Here is a 21,123-nt window from a genome sequence, read left to right on the forward strand (position 1 = left end):
AGAATGGCTTGAAACTAGAGAAGTTCTATCTTAGCTGTGGCTTATTGGATGTCCTAAAAATTTTCAAGAAATTATACACACTTTGGGTTAACGAATGCAAAAAGAGACAAATGGTGAGAAAAATGTTTCTTTGGCAAAGAAATCCACTCCTTCAGAACCACAGCATTACAGGGTTCTCTAGATATGTGGTATTACAAAACCAGTGAAAAATGCAAGTGTGATCACAACAAATCAAGGCATCAGCTTCAAATGCATGCAATTAGGAGTTGTTCATCAACCATACACAAATGAAAACTGAAACAGAACAATGTCTGATTTAATAGATTTATTCGACAAATTTAGATTGCTTGAACCTGCTAACCTAACAATACTAAGAATACAAATCATGAATCCCTCGAACTACAGCTATGATATATGGGTTGAAAAGAATGTCACAGAGCTGTACTAAGGAAATCTACCATCCAATAATCATACAACATCAATGGAAGGTGCACAAATTACATCAGTGGTGATGGAATAGAAGTTGTAAAAAGTGGCAACTTAGTGGCAACAAACTGAAGAGTTCCGGTCAACAGTCAGTTGATGCAGCAATTGTCTGTGTTACTCGTGGTCGTCCAATGCAGTTAGAATCATCCTGCAAAGGTGGGTGAAAGAATATGAGATAAGACGGATTAAACATACATAGACTGAATATTTCAAGGAAGACGTGTAACTTTCTTAGCCACAGTACCAGAATATTGAGAGAAAGAGAAGGAAAACAAGATAGAAGAGTTTGAAAAGTCGTTGCTTCTTCTCTTTGTGGAGCATATTGAATATCTCAGTAACATCTACGAGGTGCCTTTTACTCGTATACCTACTCAGAAAAGGAGAAAGTTAGTAAGATCATAAGCTCAGGATACAAAACTAAGGTCATAAGACTGAACAGAACACATTCAGTATTTCACAGCACCAAGACATGATAAACTACTGTACCATCATCTAGCCTATAAATCATGGAGTTATCAGGTTTATTCGTGGCAATTGGGTTAAATCCTTATCAACCAGCTTGCGTGTGACATAAACCATTTTCATGTGCATCAACAAACCAGTGATAGTGTAACCATCCTTGGAGTATTGTTCTAATACTTAGCTGAACACAATATTGTACATCATCTGTAAAAAGACCCAGGCCCCGAAAAGAAATCTGATGGTACATTATCTGTAACTGTTGCTATAGTCCTTGAATGTGTAGGTTTAAATTTTGGTTTGTTGTGTGTGCCAACGGCACCAAAAATAAGACCATTTCAACATCAATGCTGTAGCAGAAAGATATAAATTTAGAATTAAATTTTTTTATACCTCTTTTATGTATATCCTTCCCTCACTCCTCAATTAACTATAGATTCTAAGTGTTATTTACTTCTTATTAATAATTACTTTCCCCCTTCCACGATTTCCAGTCTACTCTTATTTTTGCATAGTCTTGATGCTGATAAACCAGGCTTTGTTTGGGACACTTTCTTACTCTCTTCTTCATCCTTTCCTTCTCTTTTTCTTACAAGTTTACAGTAATCACAATAAAAAAGTAACAGGACTTACAGTTTCACGTTATAATAGAGGTATGGACCACAGAATAGTGCCATGATCCAATGCCCTGTCATAAGATAGATGGCACCTAATAGTCCTTCTAGGATGTACTCGGGCAAAATCACTCTGTTAATCCGTGTTGAAGAGTCATAAGGGTTGATATAATCAAACTCTAGATCTGCTAAGCACATCAGCTGCAACAATTTTAGAAGTGTTAAGATTCAGTTTTCATATCCCTTAAAAAAGTACTAGAGAAGCCATAACAGTATGCAAACACAGACGCTATATAAACAATCAACCATAGCCCGTGTAATTTCAAAATATATATATGCTCTATGTCCTAACATAATCTTCACAACAGCAATTTCAACATTAAAACGATTTCTCATGGTATCATTAGCACTACCATCACCTAATACAAGATGAATTGGTGTTAAGCACCTCAACAAGCACAATACAAGTTGACATTATGGGGTTTGCCAATCCAAGGTTAATAAAACTGAAGAAAAGTCAAGGCAACATAAGAAAATCCTAAATTGCTGCTCCCTGGGTAAAACGTAACAGCCACTGAATAAGGTCTCATGTTTGACACAAGGATATGAAATTAAATCAAAGATGTCTTCATTTTCTTTTGAAAAAGTTTTAACTTCATATATTTATACTGTTTTGGTAGATTCTCGGAAATTCTTTCAATAACACCCCTTCTTGATGGTACTTGGTTTCGGCTTCAACCTAATGCTGGGTGGAAACCAATGTCAATCTATATTCAAGAAAAACTGCCATGACTGAATGCCAAAACACAAACACACATATCACCATACTCAAAAGCCAGATTACAGAATGACATATGATTATTCAGACAAAATTAAGCTACTACACCTATATGCTTCTATTAACATTTGCCATAAAAGTACTTGATTTTATCACCAAAAACACATACTTTAGCACATACAGATCCTCTAGACTAAAACAAGTTCTAGTATGCAAAGAAGTGATATCCTTTTCTGATTTAATAGGAATAAAATAGAAACTGAAATTGCCAATAAACTCATAATAAATTGAGATAAAATTCCAAACGAGTTTTGGTGATTGACCCACCTGGAAAACAACTAGAGCAAGAAGGGCTATGAGGAGGAAGAAGGAAATTAACCAAACGTAAAGATCCCCCATTTATACTCAATCTTTCTCTTTCACTTGCTACTAACTCAATCTCTGTTTCGAATTTACAACACAGTATGGATGATGAGATGGCCTGAAAGAGGCGCGTGGCAGAAAAATCACGCGCGGCCGGGTCTGGCTGCCGATACACGAAAACGATCGGAGAAGACTCTTTCTTTTTGATATCGATGGTCGGAGGAGACTCGAAGACTCGAGGATGAGTATAATGATTTTTCTCCTATTTTTGTTTGTTTTAATACTTACAGAGCGCAAAAAACAATCTTCCCACTTTGTCCAATAAAACTCAAAATTGAGAGAATTTGATACAGGGGATGCTTGAAAGGGCGAGGCCCATAAAAAGGCACCCAAGCCTTGCCCATTGAGGAAGCAAGAACCTAATCAAATACGGATGTAAATTTGGTCGATACAACTATGCTATGAGTTTTCACTCGACAATATAACGTCAAACTCGAACGAGGCATTAGGATGGTTAAAGAAAACAAGTTGAATCTCAAGCTTAAAAGATCTTTGAGGTATGCTTGTAATATTTGTGAAAGTTGAAATTGAGTATGAGATTGTTTGAAAGTAGAAAATTATGCTTGTATAGTTTTGTCCATAATACTTAAATTACTAATAATTTTTTTTTTTTTTTGAGAATTAAATTCACTAATAACTTGAATGTTCAATTAGAAACAAACGCTACATATGATGGAATTTCTCTTGGGTTAGTCATGCTCGATCAGCATTAATTCACAATAGATCGATGCTATTTCTTTGTAGAAAGAAACATACATACATATACATAATACATGACATATATATATGAACTTAACGGAAGAGCAATTACAGCAAGAAATCCATTAACTTTATTAATGGAAATGGAGAATTGATTTCCTTCTTTGCTTCCTTTGAGCAATTCGAAGGATTGACGACAGAGCTAGATGAAAGGGCATCTGAATCTGATGCCTTTGAGCACAAGAAAAAATTTCTAGACCCCAACTTTATCAACTTCTGATCTTCCTTCAAACCTGTAATAACCCAAAATCTTTCATTAAAAACTGTCACTACAAAAAGGCTAACATTTAAAGAAAATAACAAAATATAAGAGTTTCCAAGAAATATGGCCAAATATTGAACTTTCAAGTTCATGAATGACGAATCTAAATTTCTCGTGACATGACTACTTACTCTCCAGACTGAATTGAGAGTAGTGAAGCTCGAAACGGTGCGGATCAGTCTCCTTCACCAAAGGCCTTCTCTTCTCCTTCACGTATATTTCCACGGCAGACTTTATCAAATCACTGACCGTGTTCTCCGGCGACATCAACACGTGTACAGGCCCCAAGCTCCTCTCTATCGTCACATTCAGAAGCAGCTTCGTCAAACGGTACTGGGAGTTCTCCGGGCGGGTCTCCGGAGCCTTCCAGAGCCTCCCGGGGACGGAGATGAGACCTCCCGGCCGGCGTACGAGGTTGGTGTGCCTCTCCGGCGGGAAGGTCTGAAGGGTCCTCTCGGAAACGGCCGGAGGACACATGTTCCGCCCGTAAAACTGTGACCGCGGATGAATCATATAGCTGGCTAGTAAGAATGATCCATGCAATATAGCAGAGTGAATGTGGAAATTTTTGTGGTAGGTTGTACTTTGTTGAGAGGAGCTTCTGTGAAACTTCTGAAGTAATGTGGAGGGTTTCAGTGAGTCAGGTGACGACGTCCAAGGTTCTTTTGCATACTATTGAAGAAGAGACGTGCGCGAAGCTTCGTAGAAGCAAGGAGTTGTTTGAAAGCCCCTGAGTTTGAGAGTTATTACAAAAAAGAGGAAACAAGCAAAACAGTCCACACCACTGCATAAAAAAAGTCCATCAAGGAGAGCCAAGCCCAGCCCATTAATTTGGTGTCTTTAATTAATTATTTATTTTATTTATTTTGGAAAATGAATTTTTTTTTTCTCTTTCTTTCTTGATAAGTTTTAAATATACACCCCTAATTACTTAATACACACTCCATACTTAATACACCACCCATTTAATTTCTCATTATAATATTTTACTAAATACACAACCCAAAGTACCTAAAATATCCTTAATCTCAAAAATCATGAAATATCCTATTATTTGACCATATTAAGGCTACTATTTAATATGATTAGTATATTCTAGTATATTGATGTTTTTAAATGACCATATTGATTACTTGTGTTACTTATTCAGAAATCCATAAAGATTTATTATTGTTCCCTTTAAATAGATGCATATAAATAGGTTTTATATTATTTGAGTTCTCATCCACCAAACACCATGTTGATCAAGTATAAAATTATGAGTTGAACATTTAACCAAAACCATATCACTAGTTTCTCTCCAATGGTGGAACTACAAAGTTATCATTAGAGAGGCCAAACAAATTAACAATTACAAAGTTTTTTTCACCCGTGATGTTTTATATTAGAAAATAAATGGATTAATCGTATCTCTTAGAAAAAAGAAAAGAAAATGAAATTAACCAAAAAAGGGAGTAAAACGATCCATTTTAAAAACATTTAATGCCTTTGATTTTGTAATTCTAAATATTATGGTTTCTAACCTCATTTAATTACAATTTATTTAAGAAAAAAATAAATTAGATAGTTTCTAACTTTATTCTTGTACTAAATTAGGAGGCCATGTATAGAAATTTGTTATGTTTATCTAACTATTTATACATAAATTATTCTATATAAGGAAAATATGACTATTTTTTTCTTTCTTTCTAATGCATAGATGTCTATTTTGGTCATTCAACCTACCTAAAAAAAATCTAATTTGAAATATAAAATAATAGGGATGTGTATTAAGTGATTAGGGATGTGTATTTAAAATTTCTCTTCTTTCTTTCTGTTTATTTTTTTTTCTTCTGTTTTTTTCCCTTTCTTTCTTTCTGTTTGAAAAAAAAAATGAATAAATTTATTAAAAAAAAGAACTGAGGGCATAATAGACATTTCGCTGCTACTTTTAGACGGTAAATACCTATTGGTCTGAAATTTTGAAGTACAAGGACTAAACGTGTGAAATTAGAAGGTCATGGACTGAAGTGTTTTATAGTCAAAAGCTCAAGGATTAAATAATATTTAGTCCTTATTTATTTTATTGTGTTGCATAAGGGGGGACATAAAATCTGTACCCCTAACGCTCACATTAGCATTACAAGAATTCTGGTAGAGAACATTCTGTAAGAAAATTGGCGCCTCCTCTTAACTAGATCAATTGGAAAAGAAAGAAACATCAATATGCACATCCATAGCCAAATGTTGAGAGAATATCAAAACGCTCATACAATGATTAGTTAAAGAGCGAGTCAGCAACAAGCATGGCTAGTGGCCCACTATTAATGTACCGATCGATATTGTTCAAACTTATTATCACCTATTAGGTGTTAGGTCTTAACACAAAAAGCCTCAGTAAAATTGAGTATGATCCACCCACTTATTTTCGTCACCAATTTAATGTGAGATATTTCATCTCTAGCACATCTCTTCACGTGCAACCTAACTCTAAATCTGCATGTGAAATCAATTAACAAATCCAATTAAATTGGGGCACAAGTCCCATATTGGAGACTTGGTCAAATCAAGTAACAATCAAAGTCCCATATCGGAAATATAATTGGTTCCTACCGGAATTTTCTTAAGGAGGAGTATGATTTCTCTATTTCTTTTTCCTTTTCTTTTTCTCTTTTAGTTTTATTCATATTCCCACCTGCTCAATAAAACTCAAAATTGAGAATTTTATCTAGGGGGGGGGGGGGGGGGGGGTGCAAGGGAAAAGGCAGCCCATAAAGGCATCCAAACCTTGCCAAATGCGGAACCAAGAGCGACCTAACCAAATTGGAAAACAGATATGATGTAAATCGTTTGATACAACTCATGTTCATATCAATATAAAGGAGTAGATTAGATGAGTGACTATTATTTTTAAGATATAAAAATAACCTATAGTGCACTTGCACTGTCGGTGCATACAATCTTCTCGACATCGATTGGTCAAACTCAAATGAAACATTAGGGTGGTTAAAGAAAACAAACTGAGGTTTGAGTTTTAGAAAATGCATATATGAGCTTGACTGCCAATGATATGTTGCTTGTTGGTTATCTGGTAAACAGGTTAGCGCAACATTTTCTTTCACTTTTGGCAATGGTTGCAATTTCCCCAGAACAATCATATCTCAACTGGCCTTGTTTACCAAAAAATACAGGCATTAATTATGGAATGATAAAATGAAAATATCAACTATTTGGTTATACTCATTAGTTTTTGATAGGTAATAACATATTAGAGGAAACGTGAATATATAACCCTTAACTAAAAGAAGTGAGCAAAAATGCTTCACATTTTTGGTAAAGATAATCCCCCTAATATTATTCTTGTTTTTTATTGATAGAGGTTTAGTTCTTCTCATTTTTGTTAGGACCAGTCACGATGATGGTTTATAGAACATTCAATTGAAACATGTAACATCAATTTCATATAAGTTATCGAAACAAAAGGACGTTGAATTGAATGATTTGTGAACACTATTAAGTGTGAATGGTCCCCATCATGCAAAATGTGGTTGATCTCCATTAATGGATTTCCCTTTTGTGGGTTTCTTAGGTTAAAAAAAAAAAAAAATTTATGTATTTATATTCTTCATCAACCAGTACTAGTACAGGCCTTGATGTATATAGCTTCAATCATTACTACCAAATCTGGAAGTTAATGGAATAGCAGAACAGGTAATCAGTCAGAGCCGGTATATCCTGGTTTTATATCTAGAAAATAAAATTAGCATGATATGATTGAAACTAGGGCTGTCAATGGGTCGTGTCGGGTTGGGTTCGTGTCGGGTCAAGGTATTTATCGTGTCGCAAGATACAAACCCAAACCCAACCCATTTAATAATCGTGTCAAAAATCTAAACCCAAACCCAACCTATTTATTAAACGGGTTACCCGTTTCCAACCCGCTTAACCCATTTAACAAATAGGTCATGTCGTGTTAGACAAAATGACCCATTTAATGGTTAACAATGCGACCCATTTAATTAAAAAAATGCATAAATTGATTAAATTCACTAAAAACTCCACAAGACGAATAATATAAATAATTAAATCCAATAATTATAAAGAAAAATATTTCAAATTGTCTAATCCTATGATCAAATACTCCCAACGTCCAAAATTTCAAGAAGAAGTATAACATAATCGGGTTATACGGGTTCACTTCGTGTTGGCGGGTTGACCCGTGGCCGACCCATTTATTAAATGGGTCATGGCGGGTTGACCCATGGTTGACCCGCTTTTTAATCGTGCGGGTTCAACCCGTTTTATTTCGTGCGGGTTTCGAGTCGTGTTATCGGGTCGTGTCGGAATTGACAGCCCTAATTGAAACCTTAAAATTTTGAGGTCACTAACTGGACAACCAGAAAACTTGAATGATAAATTTTTCATGAACAAAATGATAATGAAACCACAAAAAAAAAAAAAAAAATCTGGGGTTTTCTCAAAAGAGGTGCTCGAGATTTAAAAAGAAGCGTGTGAGCTTGAAAGAAAAGTCGCGTGCCAGCTTGAATAAGAGGTGCGCGAGCTTGAAGACTAGGTCCCTGAGCATGAAGAAGAGGCGCCCGAGCTTGAGGAAATACCTTGAAGACATACTTGTATATTTGTTTGAAGAAGAAAAAACAAGGTAGTATATTTTTTGGAGAAAAAACAAAGTAATATTTGGATGATAGATTCACAGTATGCATGACTGATGCACCCATGAATAGTGATTTTTTATTATTGAAATCTCATTATTTATGCACTCTTTTTAGTTTGAGCAAATGTAATAATTTGTTCAAGCCCAAAGGTATAAGCCCATAAAAAAAAAAACTTACCATGATATCACCCTATTAAATTCTTTATTATTTGTTACTCTACATTTAGACTTTGTTTAGTTTACAGATGAGACGAGAAAAGTTTATAAAAAACAAAGCGGCATGATATAACCCTTAAATTTGAGGGATGCTATGCGAAATTAAAATGAGTCCCGAGTTACTCTACTATTTACTTGACTTGAGACTAGCTCAATTACGTACACCCTTCCTTGATGGTACTTTGGTTTGGACTGCAACCCTGCGGATTCCAATCTATATGCATGAAAAAGACTACCTAAATAAAGAAAAAGAAACTCATAGACTAACCAGCTGCATTCCACTATATATGAAAGAATAACAACAAAGAAAGCAGAGAAGAAGAAAAATGGTTCCAAGCATTTATATACAAAGTAACAGTAGTTGTAAACCTATCAAAAACAATTGCCCGAAAGGAGTAATGCTCCATTGAGCTTGAAACTCTAAACATACGCACATATAGTATGCAGAAAAGAAAAGCACACATATATTTGGTTGAAAGTGAAAACCTAAAATGAAGTGTACATGAGAAGTAGATAAACTTAAGCTTATTAGAACGAAGTCATAGCTAGCTAGCTATGTGCTCTATCTATTAACATTTTGCAATTGAAGTACGTCAAATTATTCCTTCTTGTATAACCAACATAGGAATGACCGTGTATAAAAAAAAAAAAAAAAAGGTAAAGAAAGCAAAAAAAGAAAATCTCTGGCACATGTAGAACCTTCTAGACTAAAAGTACTTCTTGTAAGCAATAAGTGATTTTCCTTTTCTGAACTTGTTTTAGGGATAAAAGTGAAACTGAAATTTACAATGAACTTAATTGGTATAGATTGAAAAGAAACTGAAAGGGAGTTTATGTTACCACTTCATAATCACAGTTAAACACAAGTACAAAAGCCCCATATATGTTATTATGTCAAGCACAAGCAAGATGGCCAAACAAAATGTCAAAAGCACAAGCAAGACGTACACACATGTGCATATATATTTAGCCGAAGTATGCAGAGTAGGATTCGAGTTACCAGCCTTGGTTGTTTGACTGCAATGATAAAGCTTTCCTTGGGAAGACAACTTATTTTCATGTAGATGTAGAGTTTGCTGGGACCCCTATATATAGTACTTGGTTTACTCTAGCCTTGTGTTCTTCAAGTTATCGTTGGTATCCTGTTAATTAAATAAGACATTAAGCATAACTTTGTCGCTCTTATATTTATTTAATCAATGTTAGAGTCATGATTAATCTTTTGTTACTTCGTTCTGCAAGTGACATGTTCACAATAATTCTAACCGTTTAGTAATTGACCTGGAAAACTCCACCAGAGCAAGAAGAGTTATATGGAAGAAGAAGGAGACGAGGTAAACGTAAAGAGCTGCTCTTCCTTCACTTGCTTTTATATGGAAGATGAAGGAGGAGAGCCAAGCAAAGTCACATTTTTGTTTTGTTGGAAACTAACGGGTATGGTACTTAGTATCACATATTATTTTTTACTTTGAAATAGAAGTGCTACATGTTAAAAGCACTTCCTAATCGAATAAGCTCTTGATAGGGCTTATTTATAAACATAAAGCATCAAAAATAGCTTCTTCATAAAGCAGAAAGCGTTAGTGCTTTCGTAACCCATAAACTGTTAATCCCTAACAAAGCGTACATCTAGGAATATTCAAACTAAGTTCCCTAAAACATTTGGTCTTCACATTTTAGTTACTAACAACTGAAAACAAGAAAAAGAGAAATAGGATGCGTATTAAAAAATTTGGTAGGTGTATATAAAGTTTTGTACGTACCTTGTTTTCATTTACCTCGAAGTTTTGTACCTTGTTTTCATTTAAAATTTGGTAGGTGTATATAAAGTTTTGTACCTGCTTTTCAATGGTTCAAGGATGAAGTTAAATGCAGCTCCATACCTCGAAGGTTTGAAGTACGTTGTGAAAGAGGTTTGTCATAGTACGTAGATATGATGTCTGCATGAGGTATCTATGACAGTGGGACAAAGTATAATGACATTTTCAACACAGGTCTTTCTGGACTTGATATAAATTCTCCCAAGGTAACAGACCAACCATCAAACCCTTTTCCGGACACTTCGGCCATATAACTATGAATGGATTATGCATAAACTTTCATATATTTGCATGTGCATGGTATCACAGTTGGTTAGGTCTCTGATTTATTTTCTTTTTGTGTTTTTTATCGTCATCAGAAAGTCTTAAAGGTAAATGTGGTATTGTTTTATTAGAATTGAATGAAGATTTCGACTTCATTTAGATAAAAATTCATTGCAACTACATCACCAAAACATTCTGTGCAGAATTTTTAATCATTAATTTTTTTCAATCTCTGAATCATCCTAGATATAATGCAATTAAACTTAATTTGAGAAACTTAGTTGGTTCGATCAATTCCCATTCATCATAATGTTGAGGAAAGGACACCAAATTTCACATTAATTTCCAAAGTGTTATTATCCACTCTGGCATGAATGCCAATACCACTTGCAATCTCAAAGAGTGTTTGCCTTTCCCACAATTTCAAATCCAAGTTCAGAAAATGGACTCAAATTTTTTTTTTTGGCTGGAAGAACCCAACAATGTTCGTAGAACTCATGGCCATGTGGTTCTGTACTTCTGTTTGGTCAGTTTTCAATCCAAAGTCAGTCAGAGGACCACCGTACTTTCCTTGCCTTAATTTGCCAGCACCAATTTGTATACAATCAATTGACAACACTTGACCTACGGAGATTGAAGATATGGGGATTTTTGATGAGCTGATGGGGACTTTTGATGAGGTGATAAAGATATGCATGGGGACCTCTCGGAGATGTGGGTTATTGTGAAGAAAATGGCTCTGGTTTCAATTAGCCAATAATACTGTAACCAACTTTTGCTATAAATTGAAGTTTCAGCTTCTTCTCTCCTCGCACTTCATACATTTTCTTCTTCTTGTTTCTACAGAAGCTTCTCTCCAATTCTGATCTCTCCAAATTTAGCATCTCTCCAATTCTGATCTCTCCAAATTTTCCATCATGATGAGCAAGAGCAACGATCCTGGGCATCTGGAAACAAAAATAAAAACTGGTTAGAGGGGATAAGCAACTCAGGGGGCGGGGGTGGCAGAGGATTTCCTCCACCCCTGCCTCCTGAGTTGCTTATCCCTTCATACCATTTTTTATTTTTGTTTCCAGATGACCATGGATCGTTGCTGTTGCTCATGATGGAAAATTTTGGAGAGGTCAGAATTGGAGAGAAGCTGCCCACAACCAAAACTGGGTCCGTATGGAAAAGAACCTGGACATACTGGACTAATTGACCAAAAACCAAACACCAATCATCCTCCTCCCTCTCAAGGCTCAAACTCATCGGGTAAAACTTTCCGCTAGAGGGAAAATGATGTTGCGGAGCGACAAGCGAATATGATCCCTAAGTGTTTTTCTTTTCTTCTGTTTGTTTACTGTTATCTCCTGAATTTATGTTAGTTACGAGTTGTTGTTGTTGTTTTAAATTCTAAGTTGTAATTTTCTGTTAAGGATTATGTTTATGCATTGTTCTTTTTTTAGAGACAAACTAGTGCATGTACTAGTGGGTATGAGATACCCTCATTTACAACTATTTGAACAAAAATTTACAAGTATTTGAACCAAAATTACAACATTGAGAACAAAAGTTACTATATTCATTTACACTATTTACATAAAGTTAAACAAAAATTACAACATTGACAACGAATTTGTTCAAAAGCTTATAAAAATGTCGTAAGAGGTGTAATTACCATTATTAGAACTAAGATTACAACATTGACAACGAATTTGTTCAAAAACTTGTAAAATGTTGTAAGAGGTGTAATTACCATTATTAGAACTAAGATTACACAAAGTATGACTCAAATTACAACTTTAACAATAAAATTTGTTCTCACTTTTGTAAATGTGGGTATGAGATATCTACCACTACACTAGAATTTCCCTTTTTTTTTAACCCGCTTATTCTCTTATTTTGTATTCAAAATTAAATCATTGACTATTGATCCACCAGAACACTGAAAATATAAACTATCCGAGGAATATGGGAGATTGTGGGAACTGACTTGCTTGTGTAATTAACATTATTATCCTTACTTTTTTCATTTGTAAAAATATTACGGTACAAACTTGTTGCGGGATCCACCATATTAATCAAACAAACTACCCGAGGAATTGGGGAGATTTTGGGAACTGACTTGCATGGATACATTTGATTAATTGCTTGTGTAATTATTAACATTACTATCCTTCCTTTTTTCATTTGCAAAAATAATGCGGTATAAACTTGTTGAGGGATGACTAACCAATCTGTAAACGAGGTCACTCAACTTTGTTGGTTAAATTGATTAAAGAGATTGGTGAGGTTGGTCCACGAAGAAAAGGGCTCTGGTTTTCGATCCTCTAAAAGTTCATGTATCTTCTGGGAGCATGATGGCGGAGAAGGTGAAATTAGAGAGATGACCATTCCTACACTGGACCTACACTAATCTCATCGTTTCTGATCATTCCTGGAGTCTTAAATCCGAGAGATATAAATTTGCTGCTTTGATACATCCAAAGCTATCCTTTTCTCTTTCAAATTGAATGGTTTAATAACCAAATTATAAGCCATAACAACAATGAAGATGAGCAAAATGTAACTGAATTGAGGAAACTTCCTAGAGTGGTACAAGAGTTGAGAAGAAAAGACAAGGTCCATAAATCAAAAAGGGATAAATGGTGCAACAACCATACAAAAATAGTCTATACATTTATACACAAGCAGGGATCTCGGAGCTTATAATGCTGCTCAACAACCTACAATAGTTGTACAAATTTTGGTTCGGCATTGAAAAAGTGTAAATACACAAAATCCAGTGTTATGCAGCACTCCGACCTTGTTTTGATGACAAGGTTTCTTTAGCAGTATAAGCAAGCAGTATTATAGCACTATGTGTAATCACGACAGCCTTCGTAAATCTCCTTACTCTAGTGTGATGCCAAGCCCTGTGTGTAATATATTTATTTTATTTTATTTGGATAAAGCCCTAGGCAAAGAGAAACAAATGAGCTATAATACAGAAAATAGTGGCTTCTTTAAAATTTAGAAAGATGAGAATGTAATATTACACTCCACCTTGAGCTATACTCCTCCCTCCGGCTTCATCTGCGCGCCGCAAGATCAACTTGATTCCCTTTCTAGTCAGTTGCCTGATTAAACAATATAATCTCTTTAGATCAATGGTATAAGTACATCAATTCACATGTTTTGAAAGCCATTACAAATTCCAATATGCTTATGCAACGACACTAACGTAAAAATGTAAACAGAAGCCAATATATGATAATTCAATAAGCCTAGTCTTCATATTCATATTAATTCAAACGTAGGTTATGTTTTATGGAGTTTTCTGCAATGAATCAAAACAATTGTAGACCAAGAGATCCTGTCAGGTTAGCCGTGAGATTGATAAATATTTTGATATAATATTTTGATCAAGTTCCTTGATTTGATATAATATTTTGATATAATACCGTGTCGTATTAGATTTTATAATTTTCATATCGAATATTATAGTTTATGTCATGGATTTGATTTAAGTTCAAATTTTGTTGTGTTAGTCATGGGGTTAGATTTTTTTTATTTTTTATTTTTTTTTTTTTTTTATCAAAAGAGGCTAGCCCATTATATAGATTAAGCAAGCAGTACAAAAACGAAACACCCCTATGGGGTCGACAAAAAGAATTGTTTCTCAGAGTACTCTGAGACTCCTATTCTAAGACAAGAACAAGAATCCAATATACCCTCAGTACACCCACTTTTTAGACAGTTCACGCACCTTTATTTCAAACAAAAACTAAAAATCTCTGTGTACTTACATAGGCGTTTGCAAGCATAATTAGCTATAATGAGCCACGCTCATGCTACCACCAGCGGTACCAACTCCCGCCAAAGGAGTGACCTACGGGAACACAGCCAAGCAGGCTATCGCCTGAGCCCCGGTTTACCCCCAGGTCACCGCCGACGCGCCGCCACAAGACAGCATCAGAAGCTGGGAACTGAAGCATACTAGTCCCACATCGAAAACATTGAGAAGATCAGCTTCCTCCTCACCTATAAAAGGTTATCTCCTCTCTCCTCATTAATTATGCATTTACTACTTTCCTACTGTTACTTTGTCAACATAAATACATTGACTAACTTAGGCATCGGAGAAGAGAAGACCGCTCAACGCGGTCTCCCTTTGATGCCTTCTGTATTTCACTTGACAGGTAGCGGAAGCTATGAGAATATCAGAAGTAGCGGTCCGCCTGTAGGATCATCGTTAACCAAGATTTAGCTACCGCTGAATCTTAGACATTAACATTAGCGCCATCTGTGGGAACCTCTGAACAAAAGGCCATCGATCCCACTACAACCACCATGGCTAACGGTAGCGGGGAAAACGCTGAGGAGCAAGCGGATCAACCCACCAACCCCTACCCCACCAACCCCGTGGCTAACATTAACCCAGTTGTTAATGTTAACCGTGCACTATTCAGCACTCCTACTAACCTCAACATGGGGCCCCAGGGCTCATCCCAGGTCCCGCTGACCCAAACTCCAGCGGAGACTCAACCGGGCAGCAGTCGCCCACCGGTCCAGGACCTTGCCGCTATGTATGAGTTGACATTGGCGGACCTCCACAAGGCAAACAGGGGATCCTTTATGTTTATGCATTGTTCTTTATTTAACCCGCTCATTCTCTTATTTTTCTATTCAAAATTAAATCATTGACTATTGATCGACCATAACACTGAAAATATAAACTACCCGAGGAATATGGGAGATTCTGGGAACTGACTTGCATAGATACACTTGATTGCATGTGTAATTAACATTATTATCCTTACTTTTTTTTCATTTGTAAAAATAATACGGTACAAACTTGTTGCGGGATCCACCATAATTAATACTGAACAAACAAACTACCCGAGGAATATAGGAGATTTTAGGAACTGACTTGCATAGATACATTTGATTAATTGCTTGTGTAATTATTAACATTACTATCCTTCCTTTTTTTCATTTGCAAAAATAATGCGGTACAAACTTGTTGAGGGATGACTAACCAATCTGTAAACGAGGTCACTCAACTTTGTTGGTTAAATTGATTAAAGAGATTGGTGAGGTTGGTCCACGAAAAAAAGGGCTCTGGTTTTCGATCCTCTAAAAGTTCATGTAGCTTCTGGGAGCATGATGGCGGAGAAGGTGGAATTAGGGAGATGACCATTCCTAGACTGGACCTGCAGTAATCTCATCGTCTCTGATCATTCCTGGAGTTTTAAATCCGAGAGATATAAATTTGCTGCTTTGATACATCCAAAGCTATCCCTTTGTCTTTCAAATTGAATGGTCCGTTCAATAACCAAATTATAAACCATAACAACAATGAAGACGAGCAAAATGTTACTGAATTGCGGAAACCTCCTAGAGTGGCACAAGAGTTGAGAAGAAAAGACAAGGTCCATAATCATAAAGGGATAAATGGTGCAACAACCGTACAAAAATAGTCTATACATCTATACACAAGCAGGGATCTGAGAGCTTAATTATAATGCTGCTCAACAACCCACAGTAGTTGTACAAATTTTGGTTCGGCAAGAAACTACATTGAAAAAGTGTAAATACACAAAATCCAGTGTTATGCAGCACTCCGACCTTGTTTTGATGACAAGGTTTTTTTAGCAGTATAAGCAAGCAGTATTATAGCACTATGTGTTAGGGCTGGGCACGGGCCGGGACGGGTCGGTCACTGACTGATACCGATCCCGGTACCGAAAATTTTATTCGGGACGGAACGGGACGGGATTTCATTTTTTAAATCTGATACCGAATGTTTAGAAACCGATCGGGATCGGGTCGGGCCCGGGCCCAATTCGGGATACCGGATCCTTTTTTTTTTTTTTTTTTTATAATACTTAGGTACACTTCAGTAGTATTCAGTAGTAGTTAACAGCTACCCAAATTTTCCAGATTATACAGCTGTCCTCAATTCAACTTATGACAATATCACATCCTCACACTGTCAACTTACAAACACATATGAAATATACCTCTAAGTGAATATGCAGACCAACATGCAGAAGTGCAGAACAAAGCAAATATCACCAATTCATGATAAAAACCATTACATGATAAAAACCTTCACCAATTAAATTTGAAGTCTACAAAGTACAAACCATTACATGATAAAAACCTTCACCAATTCATCACAGTCTCACAAATCACAACCTCATAAATGAATTAGCCGAGATTTACCATGGCAGCCTTTCCCTTTCCTTTTGGTTTTGGACTTTTGGGATTGTTGGACGCGTGTTTCTGCTTGAGGCAGTGCTTTCATGATCTGAACTGGAGATGAAGACAACATAATTTACATGTGAGACATTAAGAACAACATAGTAAAAAGGCAGAGGCATAGAAATATAATATAAGTCATGATCAGTTTAAGAAAAAAAAAATGTGACGAAGTTTGCAGACAAGAACAAGAACAAATGCAAAGGTGGTATCCAAAGTGGTAGTACTAATAAACAATTAAACATATTCAATACAACAAATACAATAGAATGGCTCAGTTTTTTTAGCTTATCAGATACTATCACAAAACACATAACCATGGCAAATCATCTCAATCAAAATATGCTCACTTGCAACATCCCAATTTGTAACCTCCATGGCAGACAACACCGGTATCTTCGTACAAAGTACAAAGGACTCGATTTGCATAAATACAATAAATTCAAAGTTCGCAAATTACCTCACTTAACAAACCTGTCTAAAAGTGTCTCTTCTTCATCGATGTCATGTCTACACCTTCAAGCTTCAACTGAAAAAGATACAGTGCAGTTTAATTTCATAAACTTGTGGAAAGAATGAATAGAGATGGGAAGAATAAGTGTAGTTTAATTTCAACTCTACCATTTGCTGATCTCATCATGCTTGCTGTATGAAGGGAAATTGGAAAGAGAGTGAGGATCTGGGATTTAGATGAAGAACAGAAGAATATCTGGAGAGTGGAGGAGAGATCTTAAAACGGCTGTGAATTGGGGGCCGAGGCTTTCGTTTCGGTTTAGCCGATTAGGTTAACACCTCTAGTACTAATCAGGTGTGGTCATCCTCCTGTGTTCCCATAACTGAATATCCAATCAAACTCGGCCAAATAATATTAAAGATTAAAAATTTAATTTAATTAATTTAAAACGGGACGGGACGGGACCATCCGGGTTCTCATGGGCTGGTACCGGTACCGGGCCCGTTTTCACGGGACGGAACGGGACGGGCCTAAATAGTGAATTTCAGATTTTGATACCGTCCCGTTCTAGCAGTTTTCGGGACGGTTTCGGGACGGGATCGGGCCTTCGGTTTTAGATGCCCAGCCCTACTATGTGTAATCACGACAGCCTTCGTAAATCTCCTAGCTCAAGTGTGATGCCAAGCCCCATGTGTAATCTTTTTTTTTTTTTTGGATAAAGCCCTAGACAAAGAGAAACAAATGAGCTATAATACAGAAAATAGTGGCTTCTTTAAAATTTAGAAAGATGAGATTGTCATTACACTCCACCTTGAGCTATACTTCTCCCTCCGGCTTCATCTGCCGCAACATCAACTTGATTCCCTTTCTAGTCAGTTGCCTGATTAAACAATATAATCTCTTCAGATCAATGGTATAATTAAATAATTAAGTACATCAATTCACATGTTTTGAGAGACATTACAAATTCCAATATGTTTATGCAACACTAACGTAATAATGTAAACAGAAGCCAATATATGATAACTTCATAAGTCTAGTCTTCATATTCATATTAATTCAAAACTAGGTTATGTTTTATGGAGTTGTCTGCAGTGAATCAAAACAATTGTAGACCAAGAGACGCCGTCAGGTTAGCCGTGAGATTGATAAATATTTTGATCAAGTTCCTTGATTTGATATAATATTTTGATATAATGCCGTGTCGTATTAGATTCTATAATTTTCATATCGAATATAATAGTTTATGCCATGGATTTGATTTAAGTTGTTCAAATTTTGTTGTGTTAGTCATGGGGTTGATTGATTTTGATGAAAGCATTTAGCTTTATGAAAACTATGGTCATGTTAGTCATGGGTTTGTTTGGAACAGGTTTCGTTGCATAAGAATATGTTTTTGTATGATTATGGTGGCTGTTTATCTGATGAACACTCTATTCAGGTTTTTGTTTCGGATTGATTGAACAAATAGTGTTTTTGGTAGTCAGAAAGTGTTGAGTTTTGTCTAGACCTTATAATTATGGGTTTTTTACTTCAACAGTGTCTGAACTCTTCGAGGACTTTTGAAATGATACCTGAACTTTCAAAGTTATCAATGTGATACCTGAACTCATTTTTTCGTATCAACGTCGTACCTGCGGTCGATTTCCGTCACAGAACCGTTAACTATGACCACGTGCCCAGCACGTGAAGCACAAAATAAGGGTAAAAATGACATTTCCCACTTCCTTTAGTTCTTCATGGGGTTTTTTAGTTCAACAGTGTCTGAACTCTTTGAGAACTTTTGAAATGATACCTGAACTTTCAAAATTATCAATGTGATACCTGGACTCATTTTTTCATATCAACGTCGTACCTGCGGTCGATTTCCGTCACAAAACCGTTAACTATGACCACGTGCCCAACACGTGAGGCACTTAATGAGGTTAAAAGACTAATTTACCCTCAAAAGTATTGTTTTTTATTTTTGTTTGCTTTCTTTTTTTCTTTTTTTCTTTCTTGTTTTTCTTTTTCGACGTCTTCTTCCCTTTGATTTGTCCCCTCCGATTGGAAGCCATGGCCGCAAATCAGACCTCACCTTCTCTCTCAACCGCCCAACCCTTTCCAAGCACTACTTGACTACAACCACATTGAACTCAGCTAGATCCATATGGCTACCTTGAAAAAATTCAAGCTCCTCACCACTCAATGCCCCGTCATCGCCTGAAGCCCTATGTACAGCCCATCCGCCAGCCCCGTCATCCACCTCCGCCGCCGTAAAACCCTCAGATTGTTCCTCACCTGCCCCGACTGCCACTGATTGCCTCGCCAGAGTACCTCTTCCTATGCTCCCACTAAGTACTGATATTACAGCCGCGAATAACCAAAGGCCCGTTCTTTTTTGGACAAATTGATTAGAAGCTGGAATCAGTGAAATGATCATTGCCCCATTGTTCGATAAATCATATACAGATAAATATAGTTATATACAGACACACAGTTGCGGAAAAATCAGTTTTGGGTTTTCTCCCATCATCACCATCCTTCGCCTTTTCGCCGTTGTTAAGAGAGAGAGAAAGAGAGTTGCAGAGAGAGAAAGAGAGAGACTCTCAGTCTCCTTCACTTTTGCAGATTTTGATTCAATTACAAAGACACGGACTATTTTTGAAATTCATGAACTTATGCTGTGATGTTAGTTGCGGTGAGGAAGCTGAGTGCCACGACGGCGTGGCCCGCCTCCGTCATATCTCTGGCAAGCTGCACAAGAAGGTCTGGATTGCCGCCGGCCATATTCTCTCTCTCTCTGTCTCTCTCTCTCTCTCTCTGATCCCTTTGTCTGAAATCTCAGGTAAATTCCAAGTCTCAAATCTGGAGGCCAAGAGTCTTGAAACCGTCTACACCGCTCCGGCCTGCAATAAATTCAGAGAAACAAAGCCGTTGAGCAAGTTGTGCTTGGAGAACTCCGACGAGATAGAGTCCCCAGCGGTGTCCGTCCATCAGAGAATTGGATTCAAGTTTTGCTTTGGGTTTTGCATTTTGCTAGGAAATGTCATCAACCCATCTAATTGCATTTTGCAGATGAAAAAGGAAATAGAAATGGAGAAGAAGAACTGAAGGTACGACGGAACACGTGAAGAACTAAAGGAAGTGGGAAAGGTCATTTTTACCCTTAATTTGTGTCTCACGTGCTGGGCACGTGGTCGTAGTTAACGGTTCTGTGACGGAAATCGACCGCAGGTACGACGTTGATACAAAAAAATGAGTTCAGGTATCACATTGATAACTTTGAAAGTTCAGGTATCATTTCAAAAGTCCTCGAAGAGTTTAGACACTGTTGAAGTATATACTTTTGAGGGTAAATTAGTCTTTTAACCTCATTAAGTGCCTCACGTGCTAGGCACGTGGTCATAGTTAACTGTTCTGTGACGGAAATCGACCGCAGGTACGACGTTGATATGAAAAAATGAGTTCAGGTATCACATTGATAACTTTGAAAGTTCAGGTATCATTTCAAAAGTCCTCGAAGAGTTCAGACACTGTTGAAGTAAAAAAACCCTATAATTATCTATGAACTTTTGGTTTCAGAAGGAAGGTTATCTTTCAGATCTCTGTGTTTTGTTTAGCATATGTCTGTGTTTTAATTGGTTTAACCAGGCTGTGTATCTATTAAATTTATAGGGCTGCTGCAACTGTGCTGTCGAAGAGACATGCTGATGGTTCCTTGCCAATT

General features: G+C 36.5%; 2 protein-coding genes across 2 annotated transcripts; both read right to left on the reverse strand.

Moving 5' to 3' along the window:
- Positions 1 to 259: 259 nt before the first annotated feature.
- Positions 260 to 3,026, reverse strand: LOC112175370 (protein cornichon homolog 4). The gene is made up of 4 exons (XM_024313041.2): positions 2,665 to 3,026; positions 1,579 to 1,760; positions 731 to 853; positions 260 to 634 (listed from the first exon to the last, which is right to left on the reverse strand). The coding sequence occupies exons 1-4, from the start codon at positions 2,734 to 2,736 to the stop codon at positions 601 to 603; spliced, it is 411 nt and encodes a 136-aa protein (XP_024168809.1). The 5' UTR covers positions 2,737 to 3,026; the 3' UTR covers positions 260 to 600.
- A 407-nt stretch (positions 3,027 to 3,433) lies between these two features.
- On the reverse strand, positions 3,434 to 4,431 carry LOC112179603 (uncharacterized protein At4g22758). The gene is made up of 2 exons (XM_024318066.2): positions 3,913 to 4,431; positions 3,434 to 3,752 (listed from the first exon to the last, which is right to left on the reverse strand). The coding sequence occupies exons 1-2, from the start codon at positions 4,292 to 4,294 to the stop codon at positions 3,568 to 3,570; spliced, it is 567 nt and encodes a 188-aa protein (XP_024173834.1). The 5' UTR covers positions 4,295 to 4,431; the 3' UTR covers positions 3,434 to 3,567.
- Between the last annotated feature and the right edge of the window lie 16,692 nt (positions 4,432 to 21,123).

This window comes from Rosa chinensis, chromosome 7 (assembly GCF_002994745.2).
Source record: "Rosa chinensis cultivar Old Blush chromosome 7, RchiOBHm-V2, whole genome shotgun sequence".
In the NCBI taxonomy this organism is placed as follows: Eukaryota; Viridiplantae; Streptophyta; class Magnoliopsida; order Rosales; family Rosaceae; genus Rosa; species Rosa chinensis.

Coding starts and splice junctions, on each gene's coding strand:
- LOC112179603 (XM_024318066.2), bottom strand. CDS start 4,294: ATGATTCATCCGCGGTCACAGTTTTACGGGCGGAACATGTGTCCTCCG. Junction 3,753..3,912: donor CTCTCAATTCAGTCTGGAGA/GTAAGTAGTCAT, acceptor GGGTTATTACAG/GTTTGAAGGAAGATCAGAAG.
- LOC112175370 (XM_024313041.2), bottom strand. CDS start 2,736: ATGGGGGATCTTTACGTTTGGTTAATTTCCTTCTTCCTCCTCATAGCC. Junction 1,761..2,664: donor TTGCTCTAGTTGTTTTCCAG/GTGGGTCAATCA, acceptor AAATTGTTGCAG/CTGATGTGCTTAGCAGATCT. Junction 854..1,578: donor CTCTATTATAACGTGAAACT/GTAAGTCCTGTT, acceptor TTTTCTGAGTAG/GTATACGAGTAAAAGGCACC.